Genomic DNA, 22139 nt, shown 5'->3' with positions numbered 1-22139 from the left:
GCATGAGCCTATTGTAAATCGATTAAAATGATGTTTTTGAAGCATTTATACTCATGCTATACTCTTAAAAGGGTAAGAATTATGATTAAAAACTGTATATCTAAAATATTAATAATGTTATTGCTTGGAGGTCAAAAGGTGCAACCTTACTGAAGTTATTGAAGGGGGTCAAAAGATACAGATTTCCAGCTGTAAAATAAATAAGTCCTGGGAATGTCATGTACAGCATGGTGACTATAGTTAACAATAATGTATTGCATATTTGAAAGCTGCTAAGAGAGTAGATCGTCAAAATTTCATCACACACAAAAAACCCTTTTTTTTGTAACTTTGTATGGTGATGGATTAACTAGGTAGTTAATGATTGTGGTAGATCATTTTCCAATATATAAAAATATCGGATCAGTATGTTGTACACCTGAAAGTAATACATCAATTATACCTCAAAAAAAAAAAAAAGACAGAAAAACGTAGGCATTTGGCAAGATAGTTAAGCAAAACACTTGTATAATAAATTAAACACAAAGAAAAGAAAAAGAAACCTGTAAGCTTGGGAGCTGCCTAGTGGGCTGCGCCAGGTGTGGCTGCCAGCAAGGCGTCCCACTGTTATTTATCTTAATCTTGAGAACAAGAAATACATGTTAGGATAGGTTCGTTTCTTTTAGATTTAAACAAAGCACCTTCTAATTTGCTGAATTTTTTTAAAGTTCTATAACTTTGGGAGGGAAGAATCCCTCCATACCTATGACAAAATCCATGCTTTCTAGTAAAGCAAAGGAAGCACTGAGAATGTTTAACAGAATTTCTCTCCGTAGGGCATGAGAATACAGGAGATCCCCTCCCCACCCTGCTTTTCTATATTTTACAGGTTTTCAGTAAAGAGAAAGTGTTATTCTTATAATGAAAAGCTTTATTTTAACAAATCTATATCATGAGTTAAAAAGTCTCTATCTGCAGATTTATAAAATAACACAAAATTAAAGCATGAGGCTCCTTTGACTATGTTAAGTCCAAAAAAAAAAGAAGTTATTGCTGATTTACATGGTTATGAGTCACTTTTTGATTTTCCAAGTTTTTTTATAATGGGCATTGTAAAAATATATAATTTATTTATTTTTGGCTGCGTTGGGTCTTTGCTGCTGCGCGCGAGCTTTCTCCAGCTGCGGCGAGCGGGGGCTACTCTTCTTTGCAGTACGTGGGTTTCTCTTCATGCAGAGCACAGGCTCCAGGTGCATGGGCTTCAGTAGTTGTGGCTCATGGGCTCCAGAGTGCAGGCTCAGTAGTTGTGGCACACGGGCTTAGTTGCTCCGTGGCATGTGGGATCTTCCCGGACCAGGGCTTGAACCCGTGTCCCCTGCATTGGCAGGAGGATTCTCAACCACAGCGCCACTAGGGAAGCGATAATGGGCATATTTTTTATAATTAGAAAAAATGCATTATTATAAAAAGGCAGTAATATTCATTGGGAAACTATAAGCAACATATATGCCCCTTGAAAATTTCATGCACTTCATTAAAAACATAGCCTAATGTAGTTTTGGCTACTCTAGGAATATGACTATGTTGTTAAGTATATGTCACTATGAAAAAAATATTCTATTAATCTAGAAATTTAAAACAAATTCAATTTAGAGGCTTAAAATCAGAGGATCACTTTAAATGTAGGTGTGTTAGAATAATTGCTTGACTTTGTACCTGAAAAATGCTAGTTGCTTCTGTACATCAAGTAAAACATTAACTTTTTGATTTTTTGCAGCAACAAGCATGAAAGCAGGCTACCAGCAATTTTGAGAGCTTGCAGAAACAGCTTGCAAGGAAAATGAAGTTCCCTATTTTCATAGTAGATGCATTCACAGCAAAAGCATTTCGTGGGAATCCTGCTGCTGTTTGCCTCCTAGAAAATGTAAGTAGTATTTTGTTTTGAAATGCAGTGCTTCAAATCCTAGATTCCTGTAGAACCAAGTATTTCCTAAAAAAAAAAAAAAAAAAAAAATCAGACCCACCTATTTTTGTACCTCTCTGGCTTGTGTTCTTTGTCAAATGATATCAGCAATGTTCATGTCTGCAAGTTGGTTTTGACCAAATCTTATGATGAGACTGCTTACACCTAGATGCTTAGGTCTAGAGAAATGAAGATTCATGTAAAGAAGAACTAGAGCCAATTAAAAAAAAAGTGGGGGGGGATTTCCCTGGTGGTTTGGTGGTTGAGACTCCCCCCACCCCCCCACCCCAGCCCAAAAAAAAAACTCGAGCTCCTTGTAGCCTCTGTGTTTTCATTTAGTTAGCACCAAATGGGGAGGAGAATGAAACTAGATGAGTTTTATGTGACTGGACATGGCTGATACTACATTTAGCTTAAAAGATTCTAGCTGGATATTTTTAACCTTACCTATAGTTCAGACAATTAGAAATTCTTTTCAGGACCAAAGATGAGACATTTTGCAAGGAATTAAGTAATGTAGTAGAAAGATAGAAGGAATTAAGCTCTAACCTAGGGAGAACTCAGCTTACTGAAAGTCTCATTTTAAAAATGGCTCTTTGATTGGATAAGTTTTAACAGAATACTTAAATTTTCTTTGACCTTAGATGCTTTGTGTTGTTACCTGGGTGTTAGGAAACAAGCCAAGGTACACTTCTACTCAGAGCAGTTAGTACAAGAGTAGATTTTCTGAAAATTTCTTCAGGAACACAGTAAGCAACTGATGATCTTAATGGGCAGGAATAGAAAGGCAGAGATAGCGAACACGGTGGGGAGTAGGGGGAAGGGGAGGGTGGGATGAATTGGGAGATTAAGTGTGACATAAATACACTACCATGAGTAAAATAGATAACTAGTGGGAACCTGCTGTATAGCACAGGGAGCTCAGCTCGGTGCTCTGTGATGACCTAGATGGGTGGGATGTGGGGTCGGTGAGGTCCAAGAGGGAGGGGATATATGTATACCTATACCTGGTTCACTTCACTGTACAGCAGAAACTAACACAACATTGTAAAGCAGTTATACTCCAATAAAAGAATAACACATTAAAAAAAGTCTTATTGGGTTTCCCTGGTGGTGCGGTGGTTGAGAGTCCGCCTGCCGATGCAGGGGACACGGGTTCGTGCCCTGGTCCGGGAAGATCCCACATGCCGCGGAGCGGCTAGGCCCATGAGCCATGGCCGCTGAGCCTGCGCGTCCAGAGCCTGTGCTCCGCAATGGGAGAGGCCACAACAGTGAGAGGCCCATGTACCGCAAAAAAAAAAAAAAAAAAAAGTCTTATTAAGTTGGGGCCTTTGAGTGCAAACATCAAGCTGGCTGCAGATTAAAATCACCTGAGGTGCTTTAAAAATTCCTATGCCCAACCAATCACAATAGAATCTCTGGGGGTGGGACCCAAGCAGCACTGTTTTTTAAAGCTCCCCGGGTGATTCTAGTGTAAATCAAGGTGGAGAATGGCTGAGGTTTTATTGAGACAGGTGAATATTGTTAATTGAGTCTTTGGTATACTTATTTTCTCCATGAAATGGAGCAGCAAAATGGTGATCAAGAGTCCTCATCTTACATTGGGCTTCCCTGGTAGCGCAGTGGTTAAGAATCCGCCTGCCAATGCGGGGACACGGGTTCGAGCCCTGCTCCGGGAAGATCCCACATGCCATGGAGCAACTAAGCCCCTGCACCACAGCTACTGAGACTGCGCTGTAGAGCCCACCTACCACAACTACTGAGCCCACGCGCCACAACTACCAAAGCCCCCGCGCCTAGAGCCCGTGCTCCGCAACAAGAGAAGACCCCACAAGAAGCCCACACACCGCAAAGAAGAGTAGCCCCCACTCGCTGCAACTAGAGAAAGCCCGCCCATAGCAACAAATACCCAACGCAGCCAAAAATAAATAAGTAAATAAATAAAAGAGTCCTCATCTTACCTAGATGATGTATTCATCATGCAACCTTGCAGTTGGCATTTTCCAACCACAAAGCGCAGAAAGTAATAAAGTTAATAGGCTTTGTCAAGTAACACAAGAGCTTAGGAGTATTAGTGAGAGAATAACAGCCGGATTCTAAAACGTGAACTTTGTTTAGAAACAATATGGCAAACATAGCTTCACGTCAAGGACTTGTGAAATTGACTAAATCTGCTTGTCAAGAGTCTTAATATAGGTGCTTCCCTGGTGGCTCAGTGGTTAAGAATCCGCCTGCCAATGCAGGGGACACGGGTTCAAGCCCTGGTCCGGGAAGATCCCACATGCCGTGGAGCGACTAAGCCTGTGTGCCACAACTACTGAGCCTGCACTCTGGAGCCTATGAGCCACAACTACTGAAGCCCATGCACCTGGAGCCTGTGCTCTGCAACAAGAGAAGCCACGGCAATGAGAAGCCTGAGCACCGCGACGAAGAACAGCCCCTGCTTGCCGCAACTAGAGAAAGCCCACGTGCAGCAACGAAGACCCAACGCAGCCAAAAATAAATTTAAATTTAAAAAAGAGTCTTAATATATTTGCCCCATGTCCCCATGTAATATTCCTGAAGAGTTTTGGAAAAGTTTTGAGTGATTTATGTTCTCAGTTTCACCAGATGACAAGAATCAGTATTATTCCTCAATTTACTCCTTTTTACCTCCAGTACAGTCACTAAACTCCAGACTTAAGATCTCTCTCTCTCCCCTCTCTATCTCTCCATTAAAATATATTTTGCAGGTTATTTATATATTTGGAAAAGCTAGGAAATAAAAATTTAAACAAAAAACTTAGCATAGTTAAAAGCAATATGCTTTAGTACTGAAGGAAGGAAGAAAAAGAAGATGAAGTCTGTGATCCGTCTGGGGACGCTTTCTGAAGAGTCTCTCAATTCACTTCTGTGCCTTAGACCTGTGAGACCAGGCTAATTTGATGGCCTGTCAGGGACAACTGAATAGATATCTAAAGACTAGTTTGCTAGTTTTCTATCCTGTGGACACAAGAATCCTGCTCTCCTGGAGGCTAATTTAGCACTTTCCCCAATGCGCAATCAATAAAAATTAAAATGGAAGTATAAACTGTTGTTTCCACCCTTGGATTCTTTTACACATGGCTGGAGATAGTGGACACCTGAAACACCTAGAGAGGACACAAGTGAACTCAGGAAAATATCATAGACAGATAAGTGCTAAACCTTATAATGCTGACCACAACTCAGTAGGTATTCAGCCTGTCATTACATAGTCTACAAATATTTGTTGACATCTACCGTGAGCCAGGCTCCAGGGTAGGGACGGGAGGTATAGAGATCAGTAAGTTTTCCTGTCCTTGAGGTGCTCAGAGTCTAGCAGGGGAAGTATACTTTTAAACCTGATCATTATCCCATAGTTACCCCAGAGGCTGAAAGACCAGGTACCAGGTACCATGGGGACTCATGCCAGATCCCATGGGGATGCAGAGATGGAAAAACACTGGATTTTTATGGGGGAGAAAATGCTTCAGATTTTAAGTGCAGGGCTGCAAAGGAATATTCTTTTTTTTTTTTTTTTTTTTTTTTGCGGTACGCGGGCCTCTCACTTTTGTGGCCTCTCCCGTTGCAGAGCACAGGCTCCGGATGCGCAGGCTCAGCGGCCATGGCTCACGGGCCCAGCCGCTCCGCGGCATGTGGGATCTTCCCGGACCGGGGCACGAACCCGTGTCCCCTGCATCAGCAGGCGGACTCTCAACCACTGCGCCACCAGGGAAGCCCAGGAATATTCTTTTTCATTTTGTTTTGTTTAAAATTATTTAAAATTTGACTGAGATGAGACTAGCTAGAGAAAAACTTGGTGGACAGACTAAAGACTAGATAATTGTACTTTGAGCTTTTTGAATACTTGATAAGAGACTGCTGGAAGGAAAGGAAAAGATTCTGGGTAACAACATTCCCAGAGCTTCTAGAATATTCTAAAGTTTTGTTTTCCTTTCTAGACAAGTCCATTTTAAAAATTTTCACATGAGGAACTTATAACACTGTACATTAGGTGAAAGCAAGAACAGATTAATGGCTAAATGGAACATGAAACAGATACTTGAAAAAAAATTTTTAGTTAAAAAAAATCGATGGTTTTCTCAAATGCCTGACAATTTTACAATAAAACTGATGTAGAGACATGGAAAATGTATAGAAACAATATTTTAAAAAGTGAAATAGATACGTTACAATGACAGCGGTGTAAAAACTATAGGAACTCCCGACCAACTATTGGAATAGGTCAGAAGGCTGTGGTAGTGAAAAGGGGTGGTACTTTGTTTATTTTTCTGTAAACCAACTTTACTGTTTAGTGAAAATAACATATCAACAGAGGTAGGGAGCCATATTTATTCTCCTTCATATCCTAACAAAGCCTTAAGGTTTTTGTTTTTGTTGTCATTTTGTGTGTGTGTATATGTATGTGTATGTATGTGTTTGTGTGTTTTTAGGGCAGGGCTTCTCAGTAGCAGTGTTATTGACATTTTGGACTGGAAAGTTCTTTATTGTGTGAGGCCGTCATGTAAAATGTTGGGCAGATCCTGGGCTTTGACCCACTAGATGACAGTAGTCTCTCCTCCTCCCCCAGACATGACCATCAAAAATCGCCCCCAGTTGAAAACCATTGTTTCAGAAGATACCTTCTCTAAAGAGGCTTATTCTGGAGTTTTCCTGTTTAAATTATTCGTAAAAACAACTTCGTTGTGTGCCCAGTATATTTATTTATCCCGATTCAACTGGCCTTTACTGGCTGTCTACCATAAGCTGGACACTGTGCTAGGATTAAATGTAATATTCATATATGTGTGTTTCTATTCTTTTAAACACTACTAATCATTTCCCGTGACAGCAAGGAGGATCGGCTTCACACTTTTTTTTTAAAGTTTTTATTGAGTCTGTTACAATATTGCTTCTGTTTTGTTTTGTCTTTTGGGCCCTGCCTGAGGCATGTGGGAATCTTAGCTCCCCAACCAGGGATTGAACCCGCACCCCCTGCTTTGGAAGGTGACCTCTTAACCACTGGTCCGCCGGGGAAGTCCCTGGCTTCACACTTTTAAAGAGGAATGCTTAATTTTAGTTCCTAAAGTACTTGCTGTTCTGGTTTTTCTGGTTAAATTTAGGGATGACCAAAAGCCCCTTTTACAGCTTGGTGGGTTATATATTTAAAGAAAAACAGGTGTATAGCAATGCTGTGTTCAATCCATGCTTTAACTCATGGGCAGCGGCCATTTCCAAACTTGTTGCCCTTCCTTAGAGAGAGGATCACTGGCTCAGCGTGACCACACTGGGTCAGAGGCTCCTGGGGTTTCTAGAGGGTTACAACCTCCTTTCTCATTTTTATGCCCAGAAAAATGATGCAAAGTGCAGAGAAGATTCTTCTAGGACATTGAAGTGTTTTCCTTTGCCGAGTATTTGAGGGAAGAGAGCAACGCAAAGGAAGAGGAAATGTTAATGTGGGAATTTCTGCTTCCCAAGTATCCTCACTGGCTTCTAGAACATAACTCTCAGCTTTGAGGGCAGTGACTTCAGGCAAGTTCAGCCAGATACATACTGTGCTAATTTCTTTTCATATATTATTTCATTTCACCCTCACAACCACTCTATGAGTAGGACTTATTATTATTATTATCCCCATTTTACAGATGAGAAAATGGAGGCAGAAGAAGGTTAAATGGCTAACTTCAGAATCCCACCCCAGGTCTGCCTGACTGCAGGGCCCATGCTTTTAACCCACTCTACTCAATACTAGACTAGATGTCTTCCCCTTTTATGTGCTCCCATGGCACCCCTTCCCAGTTGATAACATGCATCACTCTTGTTGTAATTCATTCAATGCCTGTCTCTCTCACTACTGTACATTCCATGAGATCTTAATCTATTCTGACTTGTTCCAACACACAAGGCCTAGCACATGGGAGGCACTAAATAGATATCTGTTGAGTGAAAGTGAAAATATTATAATCAGTGATATTATGGCAAAATCTCCTTCTAAGAGTTCTAGTTAGCCAACAGTTATTCATCCTTTGTTCTCATTGGTAGGGTGGGGTGGGCAGGGTATGCAAAGTGAGTATGTGCTTTGGGTTCTGTGATGGAGCTGGAGAGACTAAGCATCCATAAGATCCATTAGAAGCAACTGAAGATGGCCTGCAGTTTGAGTGCTGCATTGTGTGGACATAACTTTACAATCGGAAATCCAAGTGCCTCGAAAGGAATCTCCCATTCCTAGATGATTTAGAACTTTCTACATACAAGTGCTTTTCCGTTGCTGGAAGGAAAGCAGAGGGACAAATGAACAGAGCACGACTGTCCTGTTTAGGCTGTCATATTTCTAAACTGCCACAAGGTGGGAGTATTTTAAAACTTTACTCTGATTTTCTGATCATTAATCTTTTGCGGGCCATAGGAATCTCAGTGTCCCAACTCAGTACATTGGAAGGCAGAAAAACAAACATGGCTCTAATTTTGCTGCTGGAAGCTTGACTTATGTGAAATTGGCAAGAGGAAATGGATATTAAAGCAAGAGAACTAACAGTTATCGGTTTGGTTTGAAACTATTATGTTACATTTAAAAATAAGCTTGTAGTGTAAAATGGAAACATTATTGGAACCAAAATTCAGTATTTTGAATGAACGTAGTCTCATTCTTTTTTTCCTAAAGCTCTCCAAGTTGAAGCAATATTAATCTTCTCATGATTCACCATTATTTTGATCTTTGGTTCCAGTGTAGAAATTTAGCCACATGTGGTGCACATTGAGGGCTGCTACTATCATACTTTCTACAATGTCTCTGGCCCCTCAGGCAAATAGCAGGTGCATTTCAGTGTTCCGGGGCAGAAATTGCACTTATAGAAATTCAAATTGTAATTGGTGAAATATACCAAAGCAGAGAAGATTAAAGAGTTGATGGTCAGTGAAGTGTGTGTTTTAGCTGATGTGCAAAAAAGCCCATTTGCAAAGGAATCTATTACCAATAGATGGTGAGCTTGGCTACAATGTGAAATGCTTTAATACTTTTAGAGACTCTGATCCTAAAGGTCACGGGAAGCAATAGGCAAAGAAAGGAAGGACAAGGATAGGGAGTTTGGCCAGATCAGATACAGGAAGGACTGGCAGGCACTGCAGGTTCCTGCAGTCAAGGAGGCAAATCCAGGCTCTTCTTCATCAACCCTTCAATCACCTTTGAGGCCTGTGACTGCAGACTCAGCACTGGGGAATTAAATGGCTCTGAGTTTCTCTCAGGTGTTATATGCACGGGCAGGTGGGCCAGTTTCCATGGGGAACATTCAACAGGCCAGTGGCCTGTTGAGTTCACTTCTGAACATTGTTGCCTTGTTGGCCTCAGCAGCACCCAACCCCCTCCTCTACTCAGGTGGGACTTCCCACTCCCCAGGCCCACAGGTGCCCAGAGGTGTGACATGTGCTCATTCCACTTCATTCCTACCATCCTAATTCTCTTTACCTTAGCTTACAGAATCCTAGAGTGTCAAAGATTTAACAGAAGGAGAAAGAAGTGAGGTCAAGTGATTTGCCCAAGAAGCATCCCCAGTACAAAGCTTTTTGCCCACATTTTCCTGTTCAACTCACCAAAATCTTCCCTTTTTCTACATCCACATCAAGTCCTCACCTTTAAAGTCCTAGAGTACTTAATGTCAAAATCCATTGCTGATTTCTGTATGTATCTTGACTCCTCAACTGAGAGGCTCAGGCCCTTGACCACAGGACCATACCTTATACACCAGGGCTCCCCAGACTTTAATGTGCTCACGGATCACCTGGTTTCTGGTTAAGATGGAGATTCTGATCCAGAAGGTCTGGGGCAGGGCCTGAGACTCTCCATTTCTAACACATTCCCTTGGGAATGGTGCTGATGCTGGTGGCCTAGCATGGCACTCAGTGATTGATTCTGCTTGCAGGAGTCCATTTTATCTGATAGACATTGGTTTTCTTGCCTGCAGCCTGTTAAAGGGATAATAATAATTTCCTTGTTATGGGGAGGCAGTGCAGTGTGGCAGGTTAAAGCACTGGCTTTGAACCACTCAAAAAGGTCATGTGGGCTTCCCTCGTGGCGCAGTGGTTGAGAGTCTGCCTGCCGATGCAGGGGACACGGGTTCATGCCCCTGTCTGGGAAGATCCCACATGCCGTGGAGCGGCTGGGCCCGTGAGCCATGGCCGCTGAGCCTGCGCATCTGGAGCCTGTGCTCCGCAACGGGAGAGGCCACAACAGTGAGAGGCCCGCGTACCACAAAAAAAAAAAAAAAGGTAATGTTTATCAAGTACTTACTATGCGTCAGGCACTGTGATGAGCACTTTATACGCATTATTGGATTCAATCTTTTGAAAGAAGAACGTTAAGTAAAAAACAAACAAAAACCCATTGTGTTATTTTTTTCCGAAAATAAGTAACTATTTCTTAAGTGATTTCTCTTTCTGTAGGACTACAGAGCCTCTACAGATTTTTAATACAGAGCTCCTTCAAGAAAACCTTAGTAAGTCTCCTGTTAGGATTTTTACATCAGCTAATATTTTAAAAATCATGACTGATTTTTCACAACTGCTGTCTTATGCCTTTTTTTCAATACAGAAACTTTAATAGGTAAACATATCTGTAATGTTATATGAGTATATGGAAAGTGTTTCAAAAGAATTTGAATCAGCTAAAAGACAAGGGTGTTTAACTTGCATAACTCAGATAAGTGAATTATGAATTTATTAGAATAAAGTATAGTTCTTATTTCTGGGTTTCAGGAGCTCAAGAATAGTAAGTTTTGCCAAAGCAAAAATGCATTTGTCTTGAGATTTCTTTTTTTTTAAATAAATTTTTATTGGAGTATAGTTAATGTCTTGAGATTTCTTTAGAATTCAAAATCTAAGTAGTGATCATTTTGTTGATTAAAAAATTGCTTTTCATTCTCAAAAAGAAAATTCATGCTTCAGCAAATTTTTTCCCCTTGAGTTAAGAGGAATGTGTGTATGTGTGTGTATGCATGTATATGTATGTATGTGTCTTCACAATAACCCTTTGACCTAAGTACTGTTATTCCCACTTTAAAGGCATAGAAGCAGAGGCTCCAGGAGGTGAAATGACTTGCCCACTCTTGCACTGTTTCTAGGAGCTGACCCAGGATACAAATCCAATTATGTCTGTTTCCAAAGCCCACTTTAAAAAAATTGTTTTATCTTGAAAAATTAAAAAACTTAAGAAAAATTTCAAGAATGAACATCTATATACTTTTCCTCTAGATTCACCGGTTCTTACCATTTGCAAAGCCCACATTCTTAATCACTCTACCATTTATTAGACGTATTGTGTTCTTAGGATATTACACAAACTTTCTGTGTTTAATTTGTTTATCTGTAAGTGGATAAAAATATCTATATTGAGGGTTTTTAAAATGAAGGTTAACTGGATAATTATTCTCTTAGCAAATATTTATTCTCCTTCCATCCCAGGATGAATAAAAGCATTGTTCTAAATCAGCACAGTTGGTGCTCTCATAGAGCCAGAGTCAGAGGTGGGGGGAACAGACATTAAAAGGACATAGCAAGTAATTTCAGGTGGTCTAAGCACTGGGGAAGAGACAGAGTAGTCTGGAAGGCTTTCTGGAGGAGGTGACCTCTGGCCTGAGGCCTGACTCATGAAAGGGAGTGAACTGTGCATAAATGGGGGCAGAATGGTCCAGCCTGCTCAGAGTGGGCACCTAACATCTCTTCATCCAACAGGAAAGAGAGATTGTGGAGTTTCCATTTGCAGAAATTATTTTTAGAAGAGAACACATGCTCTCAGATAGACTAGATAATAATCTGACAAAGGATAGCCCAGACTGGTAGGTTTTTATAATCTGTTCTAGCTTTTAACCACCACAGCTCTTTCACATGGTTGCATGCATGGATTTCTGAAAAACCATCTTTATAAAAGTGCCTTGAATTCCTTGGCGATTATTTCCTTTTAGGCATATAACTTTTAATATTAATAAAGTGTTATTTACCAGTGGCAGTTGCTATCCAAGGAAGTCAGATTTTTGTTTCTGGAGTCTCAATAACCTTTTGTTTCTAATTTAGAAATTGGATGAAGACATGCACCAAAAAATTGCAAAGGAAATGAATCTCTCTGAAACTGCTTTTATCCAAAAACTACACCCAACTGACAACTTTACACAAAGTAAATACGCTTTTTTTTTTTTTTTTTTAACCATTCCTGAATGGCACAAGAAGCTGCTTTTCCAGTGGGGGAATGATAGTTAAGGGAAATGTCCATTTACTATTTGCATGCAGATAGGAGGGAGAGGGGTAGCTTCTAATCTGGTTTTCATTTCATCTGGGGGAGCAGGTGTTGGTGAATTTGAGTGTTTCAGCTCCAGATCTAGCACTGGGGGGCCCTAGGAGGCTTGCCTAGACTTTGCTCCTCCTTTCACATGTTTCAGTGATGAATCATGCTAATGAAATATTTAGAAAAGAATAAGAAAATGAAAAGTTTATGACCCCCTTGTATGGGAATGATCTCGTCTCTCTTTGGTTTTTTCTCCTCTGAAGGTTTCTGCTTTGGATTAAGGTGGTTTACACCAGTGAGTGAGGTTCCTCTCTGTGGCCACGCTACCCTGGCTTCTGCAGCTGTGCTGTTTCACAAAATAAGTAACGTGATTTTCTTTTATGAACTTACCATTTAGCAAATAGCAAATATTTTTTAAAACTCTCACACATTCTTTCCTGTGAACTAAAGTGACTGGTATAAAGACACTGCAAAGTTTATTTCATGTGATTTATTATGCAGAAACAAAAACAGCAAGCTTCTATAACACTTTGATCTTTCAGAGTATGTACCACGCATGTTGGAAAGCCATGATCATTGTTTCCTGGAATGCCATTTTCTTCTAAATAGGAGCTCTCTGGTCTCTGTGACAGACACAGGAGCAGAGCTTGCAAGGCAGAATAGTTGTCTAACATGATATGATATTGGGGAAACAAAAGACATAACTTTGCCCCGAATGTGTCCCCACCCACATTGAAATTCATTTCACAATAGGAGCTTTTTTACTCTGAACTTTAAATATTAATGAGCCCCAGCTGTATACATTTACCCTGTGAAGAGAGGATGCAGCACCTTAATCCTACCTGTTTCCATCTCAGCTACACTTAGTATAATAGATAAAGATCAGGGCTTTGTGGGAATGGGGCAGAGTGATGCCTGGAAATGTCCTAAAAGTGAAGATGGAAGCAGCCATGAATAAGTGTAGACAACAAACAGAAAGTTAAACAAGGAAATAAACAGGATGATACGACAGAGGGGTAACTGTGGGGAGTAGGGTGTTGGAAAAAGAAGTTCTCTGGGGGAGCAACTTAGGTGGGGATGATAAGGGAAGGTGTTAATAGGTCAGGTTTGCCCAGAAAGCAGACTCTGAGACACACTGGCATGCCAGAAGAATTGGGAGCAGTGTTCTTGAGATCAGTATTGTTAAGGGAGTAAAGAAAGCAGAATTGAACACAGGGAGAAGTTGAACTGCAAAGTGGTAGCACCAAAGAAAGGCCTGATAGGCCTCCACAGGGTGGGCCTAAGGTTCGATGAGAAAACGCTTTGTAAATAATGATGTCTTACACCAATTATAATGAGAAGAATTAAACTTTGGGTTTCAGAATGTAAATTTAATTTTGTGAAAGTTAATCAGCAGTGCTGAATTTTCTCACCTTTGAGATATGGTTAAGTATTACAGAAATATTAGGGAAGAGAAAAGAATTAAGTCACAAATCTTTGTTTTCACTAAAAATGTTACCCACACTGAGGTAAGTGGCCCAAGTTGTATCAGTAACATGAAGGGATATTATATCAGGTTTGGTGATCTAATCTTTAAATCAAGATTTTATGTATAGTTTGGTTTGTTTATGGTAAGCTTGATTTGTTCATCTCAGACTGTTGTACATAACCTGTATGTTCTATTTGTCATCCCTTTGGCTTATCTTAAACTAGTAGAGTTTATAACTCTATAGTATTATAGGGGGATAGTTAAAAACCTGCATTAGAAAACATTATAGCATCCCTATGAGCTATGTTTAATTATTACCCCCAATTTATTGGTAAAATGAAATTAGTATAGTTTTAATTATTACCCCATTTTATTAATGAGGAAATTGAGGTTTAAGGAGATTAAATAATTTTTTCAAGGGCACAGCATGATGTCAAGTCCAATCAGTTATGTTCTTGGTTCTCAAGTTAGAATCCAGTGAGAGTTTTCTCCACTTAGGGCCCCAGTAACCCAAACCTGGGACCCCTTTACTGGAAAGGACAACACTGCCAGAGAATCTAAGACTACATAACAGTGATCAAAACAGACATGCAACTATATAACAATGTTTATTTTCCTATTTCTTGATTCCTTTCAAAAAGTTTTCTAGTTGACAAAATAGAATTCTTTTTTTGGTCAGAAAACATGAATAGCACCCTAACCTTTGTCACTCTGAGTGGGGAACTAAAGGCCAGAAGAGAAGAGGATGGTATCGTCCTGGACCTGCCTCTTTATCCAGCCCATCCCCAGGTCAGCTCTTTTTAATTTTTTTTTTCTTTTGGCCACCCTGCACGGCTTATGGGATCTTAGGTCCCCAACCAGGGATTGAACCAGGCCCTCGGCAGTGAGAGCATGGAGTCCTAACCACTGGACTGCCAGGGAATTCCCAGCTCTTTTTAATTATTGCCGTAAACTGACAGCTTTCCTGTTTTACAGTAGTTTTGTCTTTTTTCCCAATCTAGGACTTCCGTGAAGTGGAGGAATTGATAAAGGTTGGTGAAAAGAATCAAACCTGAGCCGTGTGATATGATCATCTTTTATCGTTTGAACAAAGATTTGGTACTATTTGATCTCAACAGATAGGCCTTCTACCAGTACAAGTGTTCCATTCTAAGCTTGGTTGAATACTGCACTGTGCATTTGAGATTTGAATTTAATATTGAATCTAGGGACTTCCCTGGTGGTCCAGTGGTAAAGAATCCACCTTACAATGCAGGGGATGGGTGTTTGATTCCTGGTTAGGGAACAAAGATCCCACATGCCTTGGGGCAACTAAGCCCATGCACCTCAACGATAGAGCCGTCGTGCACAAACTACAGACCCCGAGAGCCACAACTAGAGAGAGAAGACCCACACGCCACAACTAGAGAGAAGTGTGTGTGCCACAACTAGAGAGAAGCCCTTGCGCCACAACAAAGACTCGACAGCCAGAAAAAAAAAAAAGAAAAATAATATTGAATCTATTTAGTGAGAAGGTTGACCAGTTTTCCCTGACTCTTCATTATCCGATTAGCCTCCATGGAAAGGTGGGGAAGGGGAGACTGTCGTGTGGCAGGCTGAGAGTGAAAAGAAAGAGTGGAAATTTCCTGGCAGCTGTTGGTGTCCTGATGTCTTTAGTAGAGAATATGCCTGAGATGACAGGGCTGTGCTTTGATGGAAGAGAGCAGGAAAGCATGGGAACCTCAATAGAAAAGACAAGATACATAGACTGGCCTCCTCAAGGGTCTATGTGGGGATGGGGCTTGATGATGACGATGATGACAATGAACATTTTTGAGTCTCCCCTGTGCAGTGCCACGCACTAAGTGATTTTTCATTTATTTATTTATTTTTTTGCGGTACACGGGCCTCTGACTGTTGTGGCCTCTCCCGCTGCGGAGCACAGGCTCCGGACGTGCAGGCTCAGCGGCCATGGCTCACGGGACCAGCTGCTCCGCGGCATGTGGGATCCTCCCGGACCGGGGCACGAACCCGCGTCCCCTGCATCGGCAGGTGGACTGTCAACCACTGTGCCACCAGGGAAGCCCTAAGTGTTTTAATGTATTATCTCATTTAATTCTCACTGCCACCCAGTGCAGCAGGCACTACAGTTGTCTCCCAGAGATTCCAGAAGGCCAGAACAGCCTTGGATGGCCAGGTGCTTAGTTTGTAGAGCAGGAAGGGCCCAGGTCAGGACCAGGCCAAGGGCAGCCATGAGAAAAAATGATTCTGTAAAATGGCATATTATGGTATTTCTCAGTGAATTTTCAACTCAGCATTTATAATCTCTTTAGTGTTTTGCTTTAAGTTTTCAGAGTATAAGCAAGTATCATGGATTCTGATTTTACCCTCAGCTCTACCCATGGCTTGGGTTTTGGGAGACAAGCCAAATTCATAAATGAACTACTTTAAACATATTGGCAAGAAAATGGAAAATATTCACAGTGCTAGACCTTGTTCATGGTAGAAAGAGCTTAACCTGATCTCTCTAAGCCTCAGGATCGGCATTTGTAAAATGAGGATGATGAAGGGTTATTTATTGTGAGTATTGTCATTTCGTGTTCCTAGAAACTGGCAATAAGATTCTCAGCTGAGAATTAAACTTTCAAATTGACATAAGAATCCATGCAGAGAAGGGCTGGATGACCCTTCAGAGAGACTGAGAGGTCCCGGAGAGCAGATGGGATCGGGCTGTAGGCGTTCCCATTTCTGGGTGGGGGGAACGTTGGTCAGCAGTGGTCACAGAGGCAGACATTCCAGGCATCACCCACGGCAGAGGGAGTCTTGGCCATAGGACCTAGAACACCTCAGTCCCTAAAGAAGATTAGAGAACCTGAAGCCACCTAGTGACAACCAGACAACTACCGTGTAACTCTTGTCTGTTCTGAAGGCAGCTGGTGGTGGTGCCACAGGATGACTCAGAGGGGCTTTTGTCCCCTCATAATCTCCCTCAACACCCCAAGCCAGCAAAGACAAGACAAACATACAGTGTCTTGGATATGAGTGAGGCTATGTGCAGCCCGGTAAAGGGTGAATCAAGGTATCTCTAGAAAATGTTGCTACGTTCTTGGTCTGTAGCATACAGTCTGCGTGAGAACAGCAAGCTTGCCAAGCAGAGCAGCACTGAGACAAGTGCCCTCGTCGCCACTTCCAGTCAGACTGCTGGCCCTGAGTCCTTCCCATGTGGAAGCTTCTAGTTACTGCTGCAGGAACTCCACATATTATTTCACTTAATCCTCACAACAACTCCAAGAGGCAGGCATGAAGCCCCCACCTCTACAGATAGTAGACAGTAGTACTTCAGAACTTTGACTCCAGGGCCCCTCAGACCTGGGTCAAGGGGTGTGTGTGTGTGTGTGACCTTGGGCCTCTCTGAATCTTCTTATCTGTGGGGAAAATACCCACTTGAAGGAGTTGTGTGTTGAGGCACGTAGTAACACATGTGAACAATGCCTATCTTTGGCTAAACTCAGAGGGTAAACTCAACCGTCATCAAGGTCTCTGGCTGCCAGGAAACTGGCCTTCTTGAGCAATACCTTGAGTCCTGAAACTGACCTGAAACTCCTGGGATTGGAGATGTTGGGTGTGCCAGGCACAGAGCAGACGCTCATGGGAGGTTGCTCTCCAAACATGGGTCAAATTCATAGATTCCTGAGGAGGTTTTGGTCTGTCTCCATAGACTGCCATAGGTGACACACTGGTTCAGGACATCCGCTATTCCCCAGATACCCGAAAGCTCCTGGTCCGGCTCAGTGATACTTACAACAGGTAAAGAAGATTTTTGGCTTCGTCAGCACCCTGGGCACCCGTCAGCACCGAGCACCCAGATTTATATCTCTGGCTTGGTCTGGCTGTGCCATGTTCCGTCAAACCATGATTTACACAGCCAGAGAGTTTTGTTCCCCTCCTGGTGAGCCATTTGGCAAGCTGCATCCTGGCCTGCTTTACAGAGTGTGGGTAGTGGGTAGTCTATTGAATGGCTTTGTCCTGATCCACCCCGTTTATGAACAAGGTCATTTCTGGAGAGCCTGAAAGTGAACACACAGAATCTGCCGCAAGTGGAAAACACGGGGAAGGTGAAAGGACTCATTCTCACCATCAAGGGAGAGCCTGATGGGCAGACTCAAGCGTTTGACTTTTACTCCAGATATTTCGCTCCATGGTTTGGTTTGGCTGAAGACCCCGTAACAGGTACTTTTTGACTTGAGTCCTGAAGAGGGCTAAACTGTGGGGAGGGAGGAGGATAACAAGTAGCTGTTTATGTGCCCTCCACGTGACCTTTCAGGTTGTTTGGTTTTTGAGCTGCCTTTGTTTCCCTACCTTCCCCTCCCCCATCCCTTCACTGAAGTCTCATGTGAAAAACACAGAGTTAAGGAGACAGTCTAGCAGGATTAAACTAGTGTCAGACAGCCTGGGTTTGCATCCTAGCTTCCTAGCCGTTGACCTTGGGCAAATGACTTAACATTTTTTTTTAGATTTTTTTTGATGTGGACCATTTTTTAAAAAGTCTTTATTGAATTTGTTACAATATTGCTTCGATTTTTATGTTTTGGAGCTTTTTTTTTTTTTTCTGGCCGCGAGGCCTGTGGGATCTTAGCTCCTCGACCAGGGATTGAACCCACACCCCCTACACCGGAAGGCAAAGTCTGAACCACTGGACCACCAGGGAAGTCCCTGACTTAACTTTTTAAAGCTTTTGTTCCATGGCTATAAAATATGGATAATACCTCATAGGTTATGTAAACACAACGCATGTTAAGTGCTCAGCACAGTGCCTGGCACATGGTAAGTGCCCAATAGCTATTAGGTATTTTAATAATAACAACAAAACTGGCTCCCTGAGCCAACACTTCTAGAGCTGCCATTTGCAAAATCCAGTGGCCAATGTCCACTACATTCCCAAAGCCTTTTTTCCTTTTCAGTGACCAGCCTGCATGATCATTGATCTAGATAAGAATTGGTTTTTGAAGAATCAAGCCCTGGACTGCTGGTGGGAAATTGGGACAGGCAGAGTGGTTTTGTTTTTTCCTCCCCTCCTCATTTCCCTGACCTGCCCGCAAAGTGGGTGGGATGGGTTCAGGAACGTGGGTATTCAGGATCTTCTACCAGACAGAAGCAGAGGGATGAAATCAAAGATGGGCAAAAATGTGAAGCCTCGTACTTTCATCCTCCTTGAGAAGAATGGGCTGAGCCGCAAAAGGGGGGATGCTGGATGGAGGAGGCTGGTGGATGGGATAGTGGCCAGGGTAAAAGGAGGCTGAGCAGAGACTGTGAGCCTCCTGTTCTGGTCAGATGGCAGGGGCTGGGATGGTTTCAGGGCCTTGACTTAGTTACTCTGAGGAACAAAATATGTGAAATTCAAAGCTCAGCAAGCAAGCAAGCACTTTTAAAGACTCAGGAAAATGCCCAGCGACTGTTGGTCCAACTCAACCCTCCCCAATAGAAAAGAAGTTCTGAGTGGACTTACACTTGCACAGCTGCTTCCCAAAGATTTTAATTACTACAGAGGGCAAGTTTTTCCCCCTGTAATAATGCTTTTCTAGAGTGGGAAGGGCAGCGATGACCAACTTCAGTTTGCTTGAGACTGAAGGACTTCTCAGCATACAGGATCTTCAGTTCTAAAACCAGGACAGTCTCAGGCATACTGGGATGCTTGGGCACCCTATGTGGACCTCCCATAACATTAGTAAGTTTTCCTGAAGGAGAGACCTTTTCCAAACCATCTTTTTTTCTCCCAAAGACTTTTCTGTCAGTTATTACTTTACATTTTGTTTCTTCATTTTATTTATTTATTTATTTTTACGGCATACGGGCCTCTCACTGTTGTGGCCTCTCCCATTGCGGAGCACAGGCTCTGGACATGCAGGCTCAGCGGCCATGGCCCACGGGCCCAGCCGCTCCGCAGCATGTGGGATCTTCCCGGACCGGGGCACGAACCCGTGTCCCCTGCATCGGCAGGCGGACTCTCAACCACTGCGCCACCAGGGAAGCCCTGTTTCTTCATTTTAATATCTATTCTCTGATCTAAACCTAGGGCACAATCATATGAAAAAATACCTCACTAAAAGAAAGTTCTTCTGGCACCGAAAACCTGTGAATGGTGACTTGGTGGGAAATATAGCCTTTTGTCAGAATTCCACCTTTTCTTTCATGTTTGTCCTAAGAGGAAGGAGATATTTTTCCCTTGAAAGATGTAGACAGATTTATGTGAAGACCTTGATTCTACCATGGGCTGACAATGAACTGGTAGACAAGACAAGAATTAAAACCTACAGTTTAATTCAGCCTTCAGAAAGTATAAGACAGCGGATACATCGTTTGGAGGAGTTAGCCGTAAATTCTATGTCTTCCTTTCTATTTCCATCCTTAATTCCACACTTGGCTGTGGCCACGGCCAACATAATGACTAAGTCATCTAAGGTTTAGTCAAAGTGAATAGTTGATTGTTTATGAACTTAGCACAGAGTTGCCCCTGTTTTCTTTGGTATTGTACCATAACTTTTCACTTCTTTTAAGGGTCTGCACATACTGTTCTCAGCAGCTACTGGTCCCAGCAACTGGGGAAGAAAGCCATGCACGGTAGGACAGTTGTTTTTCAAATTTTAAAAAATTTGATTAACTTGAAGCTAGTATCTCTTCTCATATGTACTATCCACTTGAATATGTAATAAAATGTTAACTATCACCCACGTGAAAACGAGAGGTTTCAAATTCCTTCCCCCTGAACCTTCTACTCAAAACATCCTCCACCCCAAACATCTTCCACCTCTGTCTCTCCCAACACAAGGGCACACTTCTAATACAGTAAATACCCAATAAATGTTTGTTGAATAAAGTTAACTAGCTGTGTAACTTTGGCCCAGAAAGGTTATTTATAATGTGACAAGTTGAGACTGGATGATTACCAAGGTTCCTTACTGCCATTGCTAGTTATGAGATTAAATCAAACAAACTGCTTTGGAACCAAGTCTCCTAGTGATTTACATGTTGCCTGAGGCAGAGATAATAAATGGCAGCCAGTGGAATTTACACAGCTAGTACTACGTAGCTAGTAGTCTGTATGTGGTACAGGCTACACAATCAAAGTAGGAGTTTGACTTTCAAGGATGGAGGTTCTTACTTAGTGGGATGGTTAAGCCTCTGTGACCCTGATTTGGGAATAGCACAGTGGCTGTTCTCTTTCTTTGGTGAGCCTAATTACTCCCCTAAACTTAGGAAGCCTGAGGCTGTGCCTCATGGTTGCCTGACAAGTGTGGTTGCTTGCTAACCGCAATGAGTAAAGAACTCCCTTTGTCCTGTTCAGACCTCGGAAGGTGGGGCCTTTTCAGAAGGGCCAAGAGCACCCCTCTTTATCTTCTTAGACTTTTAGTCCTAGCCTCTGTCTTTTCACATGTGCTTGCCTTCTCCTAGACAGAGCCAGGGAGGATGCTATATGGGCAGGGTATGTCTGGGGCATTACAGGAAGTAATAGAGGAAGTGGCTCAGAAAGCGAAGCTGTAGAGCTGTGTATTTTGTGGGTCAAATTGCGTCTGTGGTCTCAGTCCTCAGGAGAATGGGGTGGGCTGGGCAATACCATGCACAGATGAAGGAATGCATTCTATTTAAAAAAAATTTTAAGATTAATTGATTTTTATTAAGGTAACATTGATTTATAACATTATATAAGTTTCACATGTACATTGTATTCCTGCTTCTATATACGCTACAACGTGCTCACCACCAAAAATTTATTTTCCATCTTTCACCGTACAGTTGATCCCCTTTACCCATTTTGATCTCCCTGCCCCTCCCTGACCCTTCGCCTCTGGCAACCACCCTCTGTTCTCTGTGTCTATGTATTTGTGTTTGGTTTGTTCATTTATTTTGTTTTTGTTTGTTTGAAGGAATGTGTTCTTTAAACTGACCTGGGAGGATTCTAGAGCTTGTAATACGTGGTCTCTCACTATGTCCTGTTAATTAAAAAGGGTGAAAATGATCTTAATTTGTGACTTGTTTTGTTTTCTTTAGCCTTTCAGTGTTCCAGCCGGGGAGGAGAATTGAAGATTTCCCTGCGTCCTGATGGACGAGTTGACATCAAGGGAGGTGCTGCTCTTGTTTTAGAGGGCACGCTGACGGCCTAGATGCGCTTGTGCGCGATGCTGCAATCTTGATTTACTAAGTATTTTCCACGTAGAAAGAAATGTAGAGGGCTGCTTTGAATAAAGTTTGCATAGTAGTCTACTTAATCCTCACCTTAGACATAGAACAGCAAAGACATATTAATGGAAATTTAATAATGCTTCCTGACTAATTAACGAATGGAGTTTTGGCTCTACCTGTGAGTATATTTGAAATGTAAGTAAACAATAACGAAGAATAATCTTGTCACCTTTGATTATGAGCACCAATCACAAAATGAGGAACAAATTTATGAGGAGTAAGATCAAACCATTTAAACTTCG

General features: G+C 42.0%; 1 protein-coding gene across 1 annotated transcript in view; it reads left to right on the top strand.

Annotated features, from left to right (window-relative positions):
• The window catches only part of PBLD (phenazine biosynthesis like protein domain containing), a gene marked incomplete at its 3' end in the record, with an annotated part of 42961 nt that extends 21143 nt beyond the window's left edge, over positions 1-21818 (top strand). The window contains exons 2-10 of the mRNA XM_079705105.1: positions 1757-1903; positions 12005-12104; positions 12476-12574; positions 14360-14469; positions 14682-14711; positions 17378-17466; positions 17711-17889; positions 20215-20277; positions 21706-21818. Coding sequence (XP_079561231.1) covers positions 1820-1903; positions 12005-12104; positions 12476-12574; positions 14360-14469; positions 14682-14711; positions 17378-17466; positions 17711-17889; positions 20215-20277; positions 21706-21818 — 867 coding nt within the window. The 5' untranslated portion in view covers positions 1757-1819. The remainder of the gene's footprint in view (positions 1-1756; positions 1904-12004; positions 12105-12475; positions 12575-14359; positions 14470-14681; positions 14712-17377; positions 17467-17710; positions 17890-20214; positions 20278-21705) is intronic.
• Between the last annotated feature and the right edge of the window lie 321 nt (positions 21819-22139).

Source organism: Hyperoodon ampullatus (assembly GCF_949752795.1).
Source record: "Hyperoodon ampullatus genome assembly, chromosome: 1".
Classification (NCBI taxonomy): Eukaryota; Metazoa; Chordata; class Mammalia; order Artiodactyla; family Ziphiidae; genus Hyperoodon; species Hyperoodon ampullatus.
Note: the sequence above shows the minus strand (reverse complement) of the source record. Positions and strands in the feature narration are given on the sequence as shown.